This window comes from Zingiber officinale, chromosome 7B, assembly GCF_018446385.1.
Source record: "Zingiber officinale cultivar Zhangliang chromosome 7B, Zo_v1.1, whole genome shotgun sequence".
In the NCBI taxonomy this organism is placed as follows: Eukaryota; Viridiplantae; Streptophyta; class Magnoliopsida; order Zingiberales; family Zingiberaceae; genus Zingiber; species Zingiber officinale.
The window spans coordinates 73690397-73707185 of NC_055999.1; the positions used below are offsets into that span (position 1 = coordinate 73690397).

General features: G+C 39.9%; 1 protein-coding gene across 1 annotated transcript in view; it reads right to left on the minus strand.

The window, feature by feature from the left end:
• The window catches only part of LOC122004438 (vacuolar-processing enzyme alpha-isozyme-like), a 106920-nt gene extending 91879 nt beyond the window's left edge, over nt 1–15041 (minus strand). Inside the window, exons 1-6 of the mRNA XM_042559328.1 lie at nt 14811–15041; nt 14486–14722; nt 13144–13343; nt 12435–12462; nt 12143–12352; nt 11865–11948 (exon numbers count right to left, since the gene is read on the minus strand). Of these exons, the coding sequence (XP_042415262.1) occupies nt 11865–11948; nt 12143–12352; nt 12435–12462; nt 13144–13343; nt 14486–14722; nt 14811–15041 (990 nt within the window). The remainder of the gene's footprint in view (nt 1–11864; nt 11949–12142; nt 12353–12434; nt 12463–13143; nt 13344–14485; nt 14723–14810) is intronic.
• Nucleotides 15042–16789: the final 1748 nt, after the last annotated feature.

A 16789-nucleotide genomic window follows, 5' to 3' on the forward strand; every position in this document is an offset into this window, starting at 1 on the left:
GTCGTATTTATATTGCACAGGTGTCACGGGTATATCTGTTGCAGATCCGGTGAGTTTACTGATCATTGTACCATGTGTCGATTCCAGATTGGGTATGTATCTGTCATTATGTTAGTTGTGGTTTGTACAGTTTATATGTCAGGTTAGTATGTCAGATATGTTTAGGTGCATTGATTATGATTGTATGATCATGTTCTTTATTCCCTACTGAGACTGTATACTTGTGATCTCCATGTTGTTTATGGACCATGCACTATCTTTTCTATTACCCGCTGAGTTACCTATACTCACCACCGCATGTATACATTTATGTTTTCAGGTAGCCTGTAGATGGTTGGTGTCGCTCGGAGTATCCTGTCTGCCGGGTCCTACGTCACATCCGAAGACCGCGTTTGTTTTCTTTTGTATATCTTTTTATTATTTTTGGCATTGTATTTGTGTATAGTCATGTGGCTATCCTATGGCTTTGGTGTTGTATTTGTGTTAAAGCCGTGACGGCATGCCTTGTATTTATTTGTGTTGTGTGGGCTTTCCTTCGTTTTTCCGCTGTGTTTTGGTACAGCCGTGTGAGCTGTTTTATATATAACTGCGTGGTTGTGATTGTTTCATTCCAGCCGTGTGGGCTGTTATTATAACTGCGTGGTTGTGTATAAATATTCCAGCCGCATATGGATGATGTGTATTTTGTTTGTAGTGATGCTTCATATTGTCACCGGTACAGGGGTGATGTTGTCGGATTTTTGTCTGGCAGGGACTCCTTTGGGGGCGTGACAAACACCATATAGCTATGGAGTCAACCATAGGTGTAGAGGTCAAGTCAAAGATACTAGGGAAGGAATCCCTAAGAGTACTTTTGACAAGACAAATGTGACTAAGACTTCTAAGAAGTCTAATAAAGTCACAAAGAAGGTTACAAGGGGAGTTAGCCCTAGAAGTGACCTAGTGGAAGTGGCCAAGGCTTCTAAAAAGCCTAGAAAGGTCCTTAGGAAGGTATCTAGGGAAGTCATCCCTAGTGAGTACCTAGAGCATCCAAGGAGCACCAATAGGTTTTGGGTTCCTAGGAGCATAGTCTCTACACCCTAGATGGGTTTAGAGAGTGTTAACTCCAATTGGAAGGGTAGTTAACCCAACTTTGATAATAGTTGACACTTGAAAGTATTTTCAAGGTTATTGTTAACCTTTGAAAATGAAAAGGATTACTATGTGTACTCTTTAAGAAGAGTAAATTGTGTCAAAATTTGAGGATTTGAGTTTAACTTAAATTGACACAAATCTGAAAATACAAGGAATACAAGTTGGGATCTTGGTCTCCTTTTGATGGGTTAAGGGAGACTTTTAACCTTAATCCAAAGTAATCACTATTTGGAAGAACAAAGTATGTCAAATCTTAAGGAATTGAAATACATGTAAATTGGCACACTTGAAAAGGATTAGAAATGGCTAGTTGAGATCTCAACATGTTCTTAAAGGATTAAGAGCAAAATTAAGTCTCAATCTAAATGTTTGATCCTTAAAGAGAGTAATATGTGCCAAACAAATATTTGAGGATTGAATTCTTAATTTCAATTGGCACAAATAGAAAATGGATAAAAGAAATGCCAAGTTGGGTTTTGACATTCTTTCAAGAGATAAGCAATCTAGGCTTAATTTTAAGGTTTTAGCTAAGGTTTAAGGATACTTAGATAGATGATCTAGATATATTTTATTTATGCTAAAATACCATGATTGATTGCATATTATATGTCATGACATCATGTGTTGCATTCATTTTATTATGAAAAATACAGAAATATCATGTCATGTCATACATACATCATGTAGCTATAGCATGCTTCGCTTTTGAAAATTACTTATTTTGATGTATGTCATTAATCATCATGCAGTATGTCAATTTCCTTATAATTAAGGACAAAAGACATTTATTATGTATGGAAGTGTCCCAACAAGAGGGATCATATCAAGTGGCATCCTAGATGGATGATCATGATTTTTACAATGCCTAGATAGAGATGCATGATCCCTTAGTTTAGGGCAAGACCAAATATACATCTCAAAAAGAACTATAAGGTGACTTGTATGTATTTTAATACACGTTAGATACAAGTGAGATGTTAAGATGGTGAACTAAACTCAAGATGTTGATCTAGTGCATCTCGTTGAGTTTTAGGTTCATCAAAACACATAGTTATGTGTCTTCCAATCATTGGGAAAGCTAATGTACAAGTTATGTGCATTGAGCCCAAAGAACGTGGTTGGATATTGGTTTTAAAAAAGATTTCAAAATAATTTTGAAAAACCTTGGTGAAGACTATCTTTTGATAGTAATCATCATTGGAAAGTTAGACATAAACTAGGAGAAAACATTGAAGTTTTCAAGAGTTTTCAAATTTGTGTCAATCTTTGAAAATATGAACTATTTTCATAGAAAACTATTTTTCCTTGATAAAGTATACCCTAAATAATGTCTACATGAATTTTCATGATGAAAACAAGTATGGATTGGGTAAGAAAAACCAAAGTGAAGTTTCGGTTGAGGTTTAGTTTCATTATTGAATTTTGAACCTCAAAACTTCGAGTTTTGGTTTTCCTAATTATTTAGGAACCCCAAGTCATTGTTGGTGCAATGATAGAAGTTTGACCATGTTTTTAGGGGGAGTTACTCTTTGAAAACATAAAAATCTTTTCCAAGACCAAAAGGAGATCAAGTGTTAAGGTAGCACATGACATTGGTATGAGAGGTGTTACCAAGGACAAGGGAGAGTCATCCAAGGCCAATAAGAAGGAATATGCTAGGGTAGCATATAATTATAGCAAGGATGATGTGTCCAAGATTAAGGACAAGAAGAAATTAATCAAAGACAAGGTGTCTAAGGTTAAGAAGGTGAGTTTAGTAGGCCAAGTGTCACCCGAGGTGCATCGAAGTGGCCTAGCCATAGTGGATGAGTCACCAAGGGAGGTGACTAAGGTTAAGATTCCTAAGGATAGGAAGAGCTTTTGGGACCCATGATAGATGCGTTATCAAATGTGCCAAGTGGTTAGGAGACAGACTTAAGTCTCTAACCTAGTGGGTTGACACAATTGGGGTGTGTTTCATGCATGAAAATATGACATTGGAGGTCATATTGCATAAAAATTAGTTTTTGATGTATAGATGTCATATAAACCCATGCTAGGGAAGTATTGTGATTTAGTATGGGCAGGTATATCAAGAGGAAGCCAAAACTAGGACTTTAGGTCAATGTTCAATTGAACTATTTAGCTAGTTTTGAATTTTGTGTCAATCTTGGGATCTGTGATAAATATATTTTTATATATATATTTCCCAAGTAGACAAGGGTACAATAGATCTCTCCACCAAATTTGGGGATTTTTGGAGGTCTAGGTAATTTCTAGTGCATTTCTGAAGTTGGCTTGAAAATACTGATTTTTGCATAAATAGGGTCCCAGTCGACTGGTGCAGATACCAGTCGACTGGTAACAGTGTTTTTGAGCACAGAATGTTTCTGTAAGCTCATTTTGTCGATACCAGTCGACTGGTAACAGTAGATTTTGACCACAGAACGCTTCTGTAAGATTCTGTCGAAGGGGGCAGTCGACTGGTACCTAGTTCAGTCGACTGATACCAACCTAAAAGTGTTTTTCAACATTGTTCTTGACCGTGTCAACTCGTTTAAATGTATGAGATCCATGGGGGATAACTACATGAATTTAGGGTCAATTTGGATGACATGTTTTTAACAATTGGGATATTGTTGGAGCTCTTTTTGATGTATGGCAAAGGGGGAGAAGTCTAGGTTTAAGTGGGAAACCTATACACCTTTGCAAGAAATCCTAACTCGAGGGGGAGCTTAGGTAAAGGGGGAGCGATTGTTTAGGCAAAGGGGGAGAAGTTTACCTTTGCGAGAAATCCTAGCTCAAGGGGGAGCTTGGGTGAAGGGGGAGCCTAGGGATTTAGGTTCCATTATTTATGCATGAGTTGATTTGCATATTTATTTGTATATGTATTGCATTTATGTTTCCCTAACTTAAACAGGTTGCCAAACATCAAAAATGGGGAGATTGTTGGAGCAATCTAGGTGCCCTAAGTTTTGATGTTTGGGCAAAGGTTTAAGTTAGGTTTATTGTTGTATTTGATATGCATTGTGAGTGTGCAGGATACAAGTACAACAAGGAAAGTCCAAGTGTGATCTTGGCAAAGGAGGAAAGTCCAAGGATGAGTCAGGATGAGTCTTGGCGGTGTAAGTCCAAGCATGTAGTCTTGGCAACGTAAGTCTAAGTGTGACTTGGCAATGGATGAAGCCCCGGAGGTGAGGAGCCTCTTGGCAAAGGAAGACCCGACAATATGGACAAGGCTGAAGGAAGCTCCAGAAGGCAAGACGAAAAGGATGGGGAGACATCCGAGGGACGCGAGGCTGATGGAGGAGGCTAGAAGGCTAGGTCTAGGTTGGTCGGGCGAGAACGAGTGCTGAGTGAATGTACTCGAGGTAAAATCCTAAAATTAGGGTTTACTGTAGCAGTACTGTAGCGTTACTATAGCAGTACTGTAGCAATCGACTGATGATTGTAGCAGTCGACTGGTGCACTGTAGAGAGCCGTTGAGAGAGCCGTTGGGTTGGCACCAGTCGACTGGTGCAAGGACTAGTCGACTGGTAACGGGCAAATCAGCTTACTGATTTGCTCCAAGCTCTATAAGAAGGAGCTTGGGATGGCCGGCCAAGGTGACGAAATTAGACTTGGTTAAAGCCTAATTAGTAGTCACCAAACGTACTCAAGGTTCTCTTGTGTCCAAGTGTTCTTGGTTGGTGTTGTGGTGAGGTTTCTCCACCCACAAGGAGTTGCTTGAGTAGCCGGAGTTTGCCGGGGGTTAATCCACCGAAGGATCGGGATCGTCCTCCTTACGGACAGCCGTGGAGTAGGAGCAAGTTATCTCCAAACCACGTTACATTGACGTGCATTGGTTTGCATTTCCTTTCTTTGTCTTTAGCTTTCATATTCGTATTTAGTTTCGTATTATTCCGCTGTGCAACTAACGAATACGTAGGAAGCCATAAATTTGGGTGAGACGCTATTCACCCCCCCTCCCCTCTAGCGGGCGTCAAGGTCCCAACAACCGTGACATACCAAAGACAAACATGATCATTGCTTGTAGCTATAAAATACTATGCATATCCAATTGACAATATCATAAAAGATAAGTCAAGAGGTACCCGCCTCAAATAGCAGGTTCAATCTAGTCAAGTCCAACGTTGAGATGCTCGTCTCGCGTCAAAGTCCTGTAGTACATGGTATCCAGATTTAGCTAATTACATATAAATAAATTAGCTAAATCAAATCCTCGAGAAGTTAACATAAATCCAGATCCAATTATAAATTCTAATTGGATCATCTAACTCCTCAATCGACTTTAACTAATCCATACGAATTAGAACTTGCAATAAACATAATCCATCACAACAACTTAATCTAAACCAATTCATAAGAACTCACCCAAATCCAGGATGGTCGCTGATGGTTCACGGTCAAAGGGTTTCCCTGCCCAAAACAAAATGGCCGATGATGTGGATCGCCAGTGAACAATGTTGGCCAAGCTACAAAGGCTGGTAGACAAACAACCACAACTTTCCACTATAATTTAACTCACATCACTACCAAATCTGATATCATACTTCTTACCTCAATTTGCCAGAGATCTAGCTGCTGAAAAATCTATGGTTGGAGCTATGGAATGTCCGCGTACAATGCCGACTAAAGCAGGGTAAAAGGATGCTGCCCTCCACATCAAATGTTCCCTAACTCAACACATTACATTTAAATTCCAATTTTCTCATGATAATCATAACCAGTTAATGATACCATTCAAAACCATCAACAAACTGCAATATGATCTCTAGCTTACCTTATTATGGTTGCTCCCTGTTAACACAAGGCAAGGAAATGCAGCCGCTAGACAAGAATAGAAACCTCTCAACAAAGACTTCTTCGCTCTTCCTCTCCAATCTCGTGCCCTTGATCCACAGCCAGGAGGAAAAACAAGCACAACAGAGAAACACAACAGAGAAGAAGATCAGAGGAGAAAATCACTGATCCACTACAAAGTTCGTGGCTGTTGGACCCGGGTGGCTGAAATGAATGGCTGTCGAATCCCAAAATCACCACAACACTTAATTCTCCTGGCTCAACTTGACCTAAACTGCAACAAGAAAGGAATCCAAAATCTGATTAGAAGAACCAGCAAAGGAAGAACCAACCCGACACTTCCCTCCTAGTCCAAAACCGGATCCTCACCTCTATGTCCTGAGCCCCAATCGGCGCCGATGATCTAGGGCATGCTGAGGACGGCTGGATGGTTGCGTCGAGTAGTCGGCGTTGGGAACAGAGGAAGTCGGCGGCACTGCTCTAGGGCACAGCCACGAGGGGAAAGGAAATAGTAGGGTCCTCGGCTGGCGTTGGCTCGAGTGTCGCTGGCGTTGTCCCGTGCGGCGGCGTCGCTGTCGGGTGGAGAAGGCGCGGCCAAGACGATGGCTAGGGCACAGACGGCGTCGGGCAGAAGATGAAGAAGAAAGGTTTGGTGTCGCGGGAGCAATAAGGGTAAGAGGAGGTGGTTTTGCGGCGCCGGTTGGGAAGGGTGGTTAGGACACGGGTTCGGCAGGGGAAGAAGACTCGGCGCAAGGAGGCGTCGGTGAGGGTCAAGTACGAGGGTGATTCAGCGGGGAAAAAAGAAAAATGAAGAAATAAAAGAAAAGGAAATATAAATATAAAAACTTTTCCTCGCTTAAATGGGGTAGCCTAAACAGGCTTTCCCGGGGTCCGATTTTATCCCCGTAAACTCGTTCATACGGTCTCCAAAAAATTTCAAAAAAATTTCTAAAAATTCCAGAAAATTTCCTTATCATTATTCTCCATTTTTTGGTATTTTACATTCTCCCCCACTAATAAAAATTTGGTCCCCAAATTTCGGATAATAGCAAAAGCTATAACAGTATAAATGTTGAACGGAACCATAACTTACATACCTTAAGTGAAAAGGTGTGGGTATCAATATCGAGCTCGGATCGTATCCTCGAGTTCCCAAGTATCCTCCTCGTCCGTAAGATACTGCCAATCAATCCAGGGAATCTGTCCTCCAAATCGCTAAAAAGTGCGCGGATTTGGTTAATCGATCAACGACTACCCAAATCACGTCATGGTCTCGTCGTGTCCTCTGCAAACTCACCACAAAGTCCATGGTAATATGTTCCCATTACCACTCAGGAATAGGAATCCGCTGATGTAATCTGGTAGGTCTCTGATGCTCAGCCTTCACCTACTGACAGACAAGACATCTAGCTACAAATTTCGCGATGTCTTTCTTCATACCGTTCCACCAGTAAGTACGCCTCAAATCTCGATACATGCGGGTCCCGCCTGGGTGGATCGCAAATCGAGAACGATGAGCCTCCTGAAGTAGCTCCTGTAAGACCGGATGAGACTGAGGTACGCATAATCTACCTCGGAAATAAATAATACCTGCTTCATCCCGGGTAAACTCGGTCTGCTACCCGAAAACTATCTGGCTGCCAACGGACCGTAAATGCTGATCACCAGCCTGGCCTCTCGGATCCTCGTCTTGATCGACGACTGAGCAACCATGGTAACCAAAATACCCTGCTCTGTCTGTCCCTTCTCCCCAAGGCCTAACTCGGAGAAACCTTGAATCAAGTTTGTGACCACAACTCGGTGGCAAGCTAAAGTCCCTCTGGACTTCCTGCTAAGTGCATCGGCAACCACATTAGCTCTCCCCGGGTGATAGCTAATGGTACAATCATAATCCTTCATAAATTCCATCCATCTCCTCAGTCAAAGATTAAGTTTCTTTCTAAGTGAACAGATATTTGAGACTCTTATGGTCAGTGAGAATCTCAAATGTAACACCGTACAGATAACACTGCCAAATCTTTAAAGCAAAAATAATGGCGATCAGCCACAAGTCATGTACTGGGTAGTTCCCCTCATGCTCCTTCAACTGCCGAGAAGTAGGAGACTGTCATGCCGTGCTGCATCAAAACAACGCCCAAACCCTGTAGAGATGCGTCAGTATAAAGCACAAATCCGTCCTCTTCAGAAGGTAAAACCAAAATCGGAGCGGACACTAGTCTCCGCTTCAGCTCCTGGAAGCTGGTCTCGCAATCCTCAGTCCAAGTGAACTTCACACCTTTCCTGGTCAGGCGTGTAGGTGACATAGCAATCCGAGAGAAACCCTCAGCGTATCTCCAGAAATATCGAGCCAAACAAAGAAAGTTGTGAGCCTCCTCTATAGACTCCGTCTACTCCCAACGGTAACAACCTCTATGTCCTGTGGAACCACGGTATAATCCTATCGATGACCGTGTGTCTCAAACATCTCACAGAAGATAACCAAAATACACACTACTGATCTTCACATATAGACGTTTCCGTCGAAACATCTCTAAAACCATGCGAAGATGGTGTACGTGACTCACCTCGGATCTGAAATAGATCACAACATTGTCAACAAAGATAATGGAAACCGATCCAAACATCCTAGATATACCAAAATCATCGAGTCCCTGAAAACATCTAAGGCTCCGCAAGCCCTGATGGTAAAACCAAGACACATAATGTCCGTATCACAGACATTCCTAACCATAAGATCCTCAACAATAAACAGATCTGATCACCAACAATATAAATCACCAAAGAATAGATCCTCCAGTGTGAGAGCAACGCTCCATCACACGAAATACCACATATGTGGGAGCAATGCTCTACCACAAGAAATCCTCCATATGTGGGAGCAACGCTCCACCACAAATAATCTGAAACATGTATCTGCAATAAATATGGGAGCAATGCTCCGCTGCAAGCAATCCGCAATATGTGGGAGCAACGCTCCACCACAAATAATCCATAATATGTAAACAAGATCTCAAACTATCCAACTAAAGACTGCACGAGATCACTCAACCACATATCACTGTGGCAGCTAGGGGTATAATAACCTAGTAATCAAAAATCAAATTCATCGTCAACTCTATCAACATCCTACTGGGTCACCCACCAATAAGAGAATTAGTTGACCAGGTAATACAACCAATAATATAATGTAGACACTCAACATTCTACATTCAACATAGGTAGAATCATCATGATGCTACCAATCATACACCGGGCACATGTGCACACACAACATATGTATGATCGATATAATCCTCCAATTAGTACACACCAAACATACTCACAACATAGGTATAAATCATCGTGATACCTCCAACAATGCATACCAAACTCGTGTACCTATATCAACATAGGTATAATCGACAATACACCTCAAACAACACTCACATGACATATAAACACCTATGCCAAGAGTATAATCAACATAATACTCCAACAAATCATAATTGACACGAGTATACACTCAGAACAATCATATAAAAAATAAGATACCCCAAATATTACACCGAACACATCTGCACATATCACAACTCAGATTAAGTCGATAAGATACCTCCAAATAAACACTCAAACACATGTGTACATTTCACAACATAGATTTAATCGACAAAATACCTCCAATAAACAAATCAAACCACTCGGGTATAATCTACTAGAAACCCACAATAATCATCATCTGGACAAATATACACTCACTACATGCAATTTTGACTGTCTATCATAGAACTCCTACAACACATAATAATCAAGTGTATAAACTATACAGGTATGTATAATCAGCATATTTAATCCAATCTACCACACAAACCCTATGCTACCTACTCTCATGGTTTAGGGGTATAACTAAATAAAATCAAACATAAAAATCATACAGGAAAATGCAATCATAGACAATCCAACTAGGTACATACAGTCTAAAATTAAAATCCACACGGAATAGGATACATCGATCCTCAATAGACTGACCAAGCCGACAATGGTATATGGCTAATTCAGTCTTTTCCACGTCAGTACGAGTCATGTACTTAAATGTACTCTAGATACCTAACTAAGCACAAATAATGAAAGGATTCGAACCTCTAATAATAGAGTATGATTGTTCTCTACTGATCAAACCAACAAAACTAAATCAGCCATCTACTAACTAATCAAGAATACCTTAATCCTCCATAAGCAACTAAGGTATATCAATATACGACTACCCAAATCAACAAGTGTAAATCAGACTCCTACTGACCGATCTAACAAGAGTAAACCAATATTTACTAATGAAACTAACTAAGATAACATGGTATACTACGGGCTAGGTCAACATAAATAGGTAGATACTATCCACTACACAGCCAATAATAGCAGAGGCAGGTATGTGCCTCCATCTCCTACTAGTAGTACTAGAAGCTAAAAACTACTAGTGTATGATATGAAAAATCACCAAAAACTGTAACCCTTAATCTCTATTACGGTCGATCATCATCAGTGGCTAACCCATCACATGTAATATGGCTACAACATCAGACAGATACCAGATACAAAGTGCTATTACATGTCATAACTATCACAGTCAACAATGCATACACTAACAAAATAGTAGGATAACAGTATACCAACATACCTCCTATAGCTTGGAGATGTCACTACAACAAAAACCCTCATAGACATCGGTTTTCCACCGGTGTCTATTACATTTTCGACCGATGTCTATGAAGGCGATGTAAAAGGTCTGCCATTTTAGACATCGGGTTAAAACCGGTGTAGTATCACTTAACGACACCGATTTTCGAATCGGTTATTAACCGGTGTAGTATCACTTAACGACACCATTTCATCAATGGTGTAAAACCGATGTAATATTATATAGTAATAACACCAGTTTTGGCAGCGGTATACGACCGATGTAATATTAGTTAATGACACCGGTTTTGCAGCGTCGGAAACCCGATGTAATATCAGCATTTTTTACCAACACAAATTTGATTTTCGAAACAATGAAAAACCAATAATAACCAAGAAAATACACAAATATTCACAAATTACACAAATATTCTTCATTCAACAGTATCCATAAAATACACAAATATTCATAAATTACATAAATATTCTTCTTACAATAGTATTCATAAAATACACAAACATTTTTTTTACATCAAAAGCTAATAGATATCAGAATCAAGGTAGAACATTCTTTTAACAACACATCAAGGTAGAACACCGTGAGTCAAAAATCAAGCTGAGGCTACATTAAATTATGAGAATCAGAATCTGTTGAACTTGCTATACTGCTTCATTCTTCTTGCGCCTTTCATTTCCCTAATCTCACCACTTTTCACCTTCAAATGCCTAGTTTTCTGAGTTAAAACATCCACTATTCTAATCTGTCAAACAAAAGTATCATTTGGTCTACTTAACTACAGCAAAGAACAAAAACAGAAGAATAATACATGAAGTTAATAATGCATGATGTAGTTTCTGTCAATAGAACTCAAGGAGAAGACTGAATTTGACTTACCAAGAAGATTCAAGATACAACCTGTGTCAAAACTTAAGAAAAATCTGTGTCAAAATTTGAGAAAGAGAATTCCACCTTGAACAATCAAATTGAGTTGAAATCAATGTTGAGCAAATTCACGTTAGGAGACTACCTCAAGAATACATTCAAACTTTATAAATACTAAAATTCTATAACCATCTTCCAGTATTGACCCAATTATCACTTTAAATTAATTATATTAGCTAACATGCATTGTCAATTAAAATATCAAGACCGAGATTTTAGGTGGCTCTGGCTATCTGAAACAACACCCTTGAACAAGTTTAAGTAAGCATATGACTATTCCTACTGCCAGTGTGTATATATTTATGTATGAGCACTGATGAGCTTACATTGCACTAGACGTGCAATTTTGAGATACAAGATCATGCACTGTAGCCATTGATAAAGGGACTCCACTTAGCTGAGTTGTAGCTTCCACAAACATTACCACAAGCTTCTTCCACTGCTCCAAGTTCACAGGTTATCGATCAATATGCTAGAAATCAAGGTCACTCACACATCCCTTGGTACTAGGCCCTTAGAATGGTACCAAAGATACAATGTTCTTATTAAATCATTTAGTCTCCAAGTTAAATCATTGCCACGAATGGAAATAGCATAAAAATAATAAGGAAAAACGAAGTGTTCTTCACTCACCATGTGCCATAAGAATAGGAGGTCAGCATCTCTCTTATTGATGACTCCCATCTTCTTGCTGAGGCGAAGTGCATTCTCAGTTAAATTGGCATTGGTAGGGTCAAAGCCCTGGTAAAGGTACAACTTCTCAGGTTTTACATTCTTATCATCATACTCCATCACATGAGACCCTACACTGTATGTGTTCTGGTTTGATGTCCTCATCTTCACCTGAACACATTATCAGAGAAACCCTTCAAAAAAACAAGAAGAGGACTATAATAGAGATTAACAAGAACTTACTGACTCATACTGTTTCCTCCTTTAGATTGTGATTCTCACTGTCATAAATATAGTTAGAAGGTTAGCAATGCCATCATATTGAAAAGGCTCCTATGTTTGGAGGATTTCTACCCTTAAAAACAGGAATACCATTACAAATGGAAGTTCTGGCTCCTTTTTATCTTTTAAATGAGTTAGCACACCAGGCTGTGTCAAAATTAAGAACCAAGATATGACTTTTGCAGCAGTAAAATTTATATTATGTTATTGTGACAACAGTAACCACACGCTAATTTCTTGACAAAGTTTTTCAAGAAAGACCAAGTTATGGCTTTGAGAAGAGTAAAAGGTAAAAAGCATTTAATGTTCGAAGCAAAATTTTCTTGGGGAAATTTTAAACAAATAAAGCTATGTCATTAGCAAGACTTAAAAGTGTAGCTATTCTGTAATGCACTAACATCTTGTAATTAAAACTAAGTTACTAATCAGAAAATTCAACAATTGAACTTGGATTCGATGCTCTAATCCAATTTGTTGTACTTTAGTGCCTCTTTGTTGTGTCATCTCAAAAGAAACAAAATCACTGAAGAAGGAAATACATTTAAAAAAAATTCCTTAGCGGAACCAAACAATCTAATGTCAGCCCATTAACATGAAAAAAAATAAATCAAATGCAATAAAATGTTTAGACCTTTTGAACTTGACAACAGATATGACTTGTTTAGGTATAAAACTCAAACCTGTCTTCCATCCATGCAACGTTGTACAAGTCACCAAGGCAAGTCATATATTCTGGTGGTGGTGGAGGATCCATCCCAGGACAGTAGGTTCCCCAGCTGCTTTCAACAGCATTGGATGTTGTTGTCACATATACATTAAGGTCTTCTGGCATTAAACCTTCAAAGATACTGCCACTCTCACATGCTTCCACATAAATAATCTGTTCAAACGAACACCAACAAAGATTAGCAATTAACTTGGTTATAATACACATTTTGTAATCAAAAGTTACCCATCAGCTACACTCACACAATTATAGAATTTACTACTACCTTGTTTCAAGGCAAGTCATGAGAATCGTCAGATAAGGCACATAAACGTAAAAAATAATCAACAAGTCACAAGCAGCCACTGTAAAGTGTCCAAGTACCAAGTGTATGTTAAATATGTAAAAGGGAGACAAAAAAGAAAATCATCATAATTACTCAAAAAGCAAACCTATTTCACCAGGTGGATCGGATACATTCCTTACCTCATGGCTACATGCCATTATTTTACCTAAAATTAAATTTATCAAGGTTGTGCAAATCATACCTGGAATCTTGTTAACCAATATGCGAGCTTTTTTTGCACGTTTGAGATTTAAATGTGCACCTCTACTTGAGTTATATCTGTTGTCATCCTGAATGGAAATTATGTACGATAGAGATTAAATTCTGTTAATTTCAAGCATTTTTCCAAGGGAATGAATAGTGCATGACAAACTTACATACTCCATGGACAAATTGAAGTTCACCGACTAGAGTGTATAATGAAATGCATAAAGCAGTATATGTAAAATTTATAACTCATGTTGATTGCAACTGCTTTCTTACAAAAATTCTTGTAAAAAAGGGCAGTATGGTTCTTTCTTTCACATGACTTGCTCAAAGTTGGGGAACAAAATATTCTAAAATGGAAAAAAATGTTTCAATATATAACCAATAACAAAATTCCCCATCATAGACATACTTGCATAAAATAAAGGGTTAATTAATAAATCTATTACAACCTATGGAATTCCATATCTATGAAAACATTAAAAAGAGTTAATAATTAGTAGCCATCGTAATTTACTTCCATGGAGAACACAAAAGGCGCAACCTTTACCAATGTCCCAGCGGAAGGTGCGATTTTTATGGTCCTAATGAGACGATGCTACGGTTACAAAGAGAATTAAGAGCAAAAACTTAAGGAGAGAAAACAATGAAGAAATTGACAGTACAATTTTTTCACAATACAAATGCTATTGCATGGACAGAATTTATTACTAATGATGCTTGGTGATCAATATTGAGCACACAACTATCATGCAGACGAAACCAAGTTTTCTTGCCTAAGCTTCCTTTCATCTGACAATGTCTTGGCAAATTTAACAAGTCGTTCCTTGTTCGACATTGTTCCTCCCTCCCCATCCACCACCGGCACCGATTGCCCAGTCTCCAAGTTCACCCGCGACGCCGGCTTCTCCAGCAGATTCTCCCCAATCTGAACTAAATTTCTTAAGTTCCACTTCGTTGAATTATCCACCGAAGCCGCAGCGCCAGTCAAGGTATCATCCTGCCATTCAATCAATCGTACAATATCTTCAGTTAAAATCGATCGACTTAGCGCATGAAGCTATACGGAGAATCAGTCGATTAATTACCTGTACGCGAATGTAGTTGCCCTCACTGTCCAGTGCCTGGAAAACGACTGAAGCATAGATATCCACCATGTCCGAGGTCGCCTCCCTGAAAATTTGGACGAGTGGCGATTTTCCTCTGTTCCACAGCAACTCAAGCAATCCCCATCGAGCGCTCTCTCGGGCACTGTACCTCTCCGTCTGTTTATATGCTCCAGTCCCAATCGAGATCACTAGAAATTGACGGTAGTCCATCGGATTATACGACTCGAAATCCTTGTTCGACTCCAGAATTTGTTACTTGGAAAGTCTCTCTGACTCATGGACTAAAGTAAATCGATTGTAAACGCAGAAACTACACAGTGGCATTACCTCGAACGCTAAACGGACAACCTTCTTGGCGCGCTGAAACAGAGAGAGATTCCCTCTGCAAGAGTGTATGTGCTGGAACTGGTCAACGCCGAGCTTGCGAGTGACCTAACCGAACTGGATGTAGATGAAATCGGAGTAGGGGAGGTCGACCTTGATGTAGCTGACGCCGTACCAGATGAGATAGCTCCGGATCTAGACACCCTCGAGGTTGGAGACGGAGCCGTAGCCGAGGAAGCTAGACACACGCGGGGCATAGTAGACGACGTACTCGAAGTCGACGTAGCACTCTCTGTAGAGATCGATGACGAAGTAGCCGTTGGAAGCGACAGAGAAAGACTTGACGGTGTCGAGGAGGATGCCGGGAGGGAGGTTGTACTCCTGGAGGATGTCGTAGACAGTGGAGCTGTTGGACGGCGAGGCCGACGATTGGGCAGTCACCGCCGCGGAGAGGGAGGAAGGGAAGAAGAGAGAAAGGAGGAGGAGGAGGGAGGAGGACATGGCGATCGGGAAGGAGAAACCCGACGGATTTGGGAAGGCAAGAAGGAGAGCTAAGTCTTTGACTGCGGAATATAAAAACAAGTGTTGTGGAAAAAAAAACATACCAAAATACAAAGAAGGTTTCCTCTTCTCACCCAAAGGGAGGAGTTGGAGGAGATGGTTGGAGGAAGGGCATCGTGTCTTGATCCTGATCGGGAGAGGAAGGGGCGTCTATCTAGGAAGGGGAAGAGGGAGATGACGTTGAGAGAGATGGTCGGAGGTTTAGGTTTAGGTTTAGGCTGAGAGAGATGGTCGGATGAAGGGGCGGGATATAGGTTTAGGTTTGGAGGGAACTTCATAGTGTTGTAAATTTTGGTAAGTGGGAAAATTAAAATATTTTATTTTGGTTTATTAACACCGGATTTTAAAAATCGCTGTTAAAATCGATGTCTATTAACGAAAAAAAGGCGCTCATAGACATCACCTAAAAAACTGATGTCTATGAGCGAAAATTTGCGCTCATAGACACCGATTTTTGGAAAAATCGGTGTAAAATACTCAAAGACATCGGTTTTTGCTTAAAACCGTTGTTGTTCCACCGATGTCTATGAGGGTTTTTGTTGTAGTGTGTCCTGCTGCTGCCAGGTCCCAAAACCCGAAAAGTCACATCGAGAAGACCAAAACACGAAATCCGAAACACAGGGAAAATAAGACTCGTAAGCCGATCTCTGATACCAAATAAATTGGTATCAGATAAATCTCGAAAATCCAGAACACATAGCAAGTATCGTATACCTGCTCTAATACCACTAAATTGTCACGCCCCAAGGGAGTCCCTCCGAAGAAATTTCGGCAGCACCTCCCTTGTACGGCTGACAATATGAATCATTTCTACATGCACAATATACATCAGCCACAGGCGGCTGGAATATACACACAACCACGCAGTTATATGATACAGCCTACTCAGCTGATACAATAAAAACACAAAACACAACGGAAAATGGCAGACCAAATACAAATCTGCTAGCCGGCAAGGCTTACACAACCAACAATAATACAAGATACCGCATAACAACTTCAAAACTCCAGAAACAAAAAACCGGAGCACAAACTAAACACACTGACACATAAAACAAACAAAACATAAATAA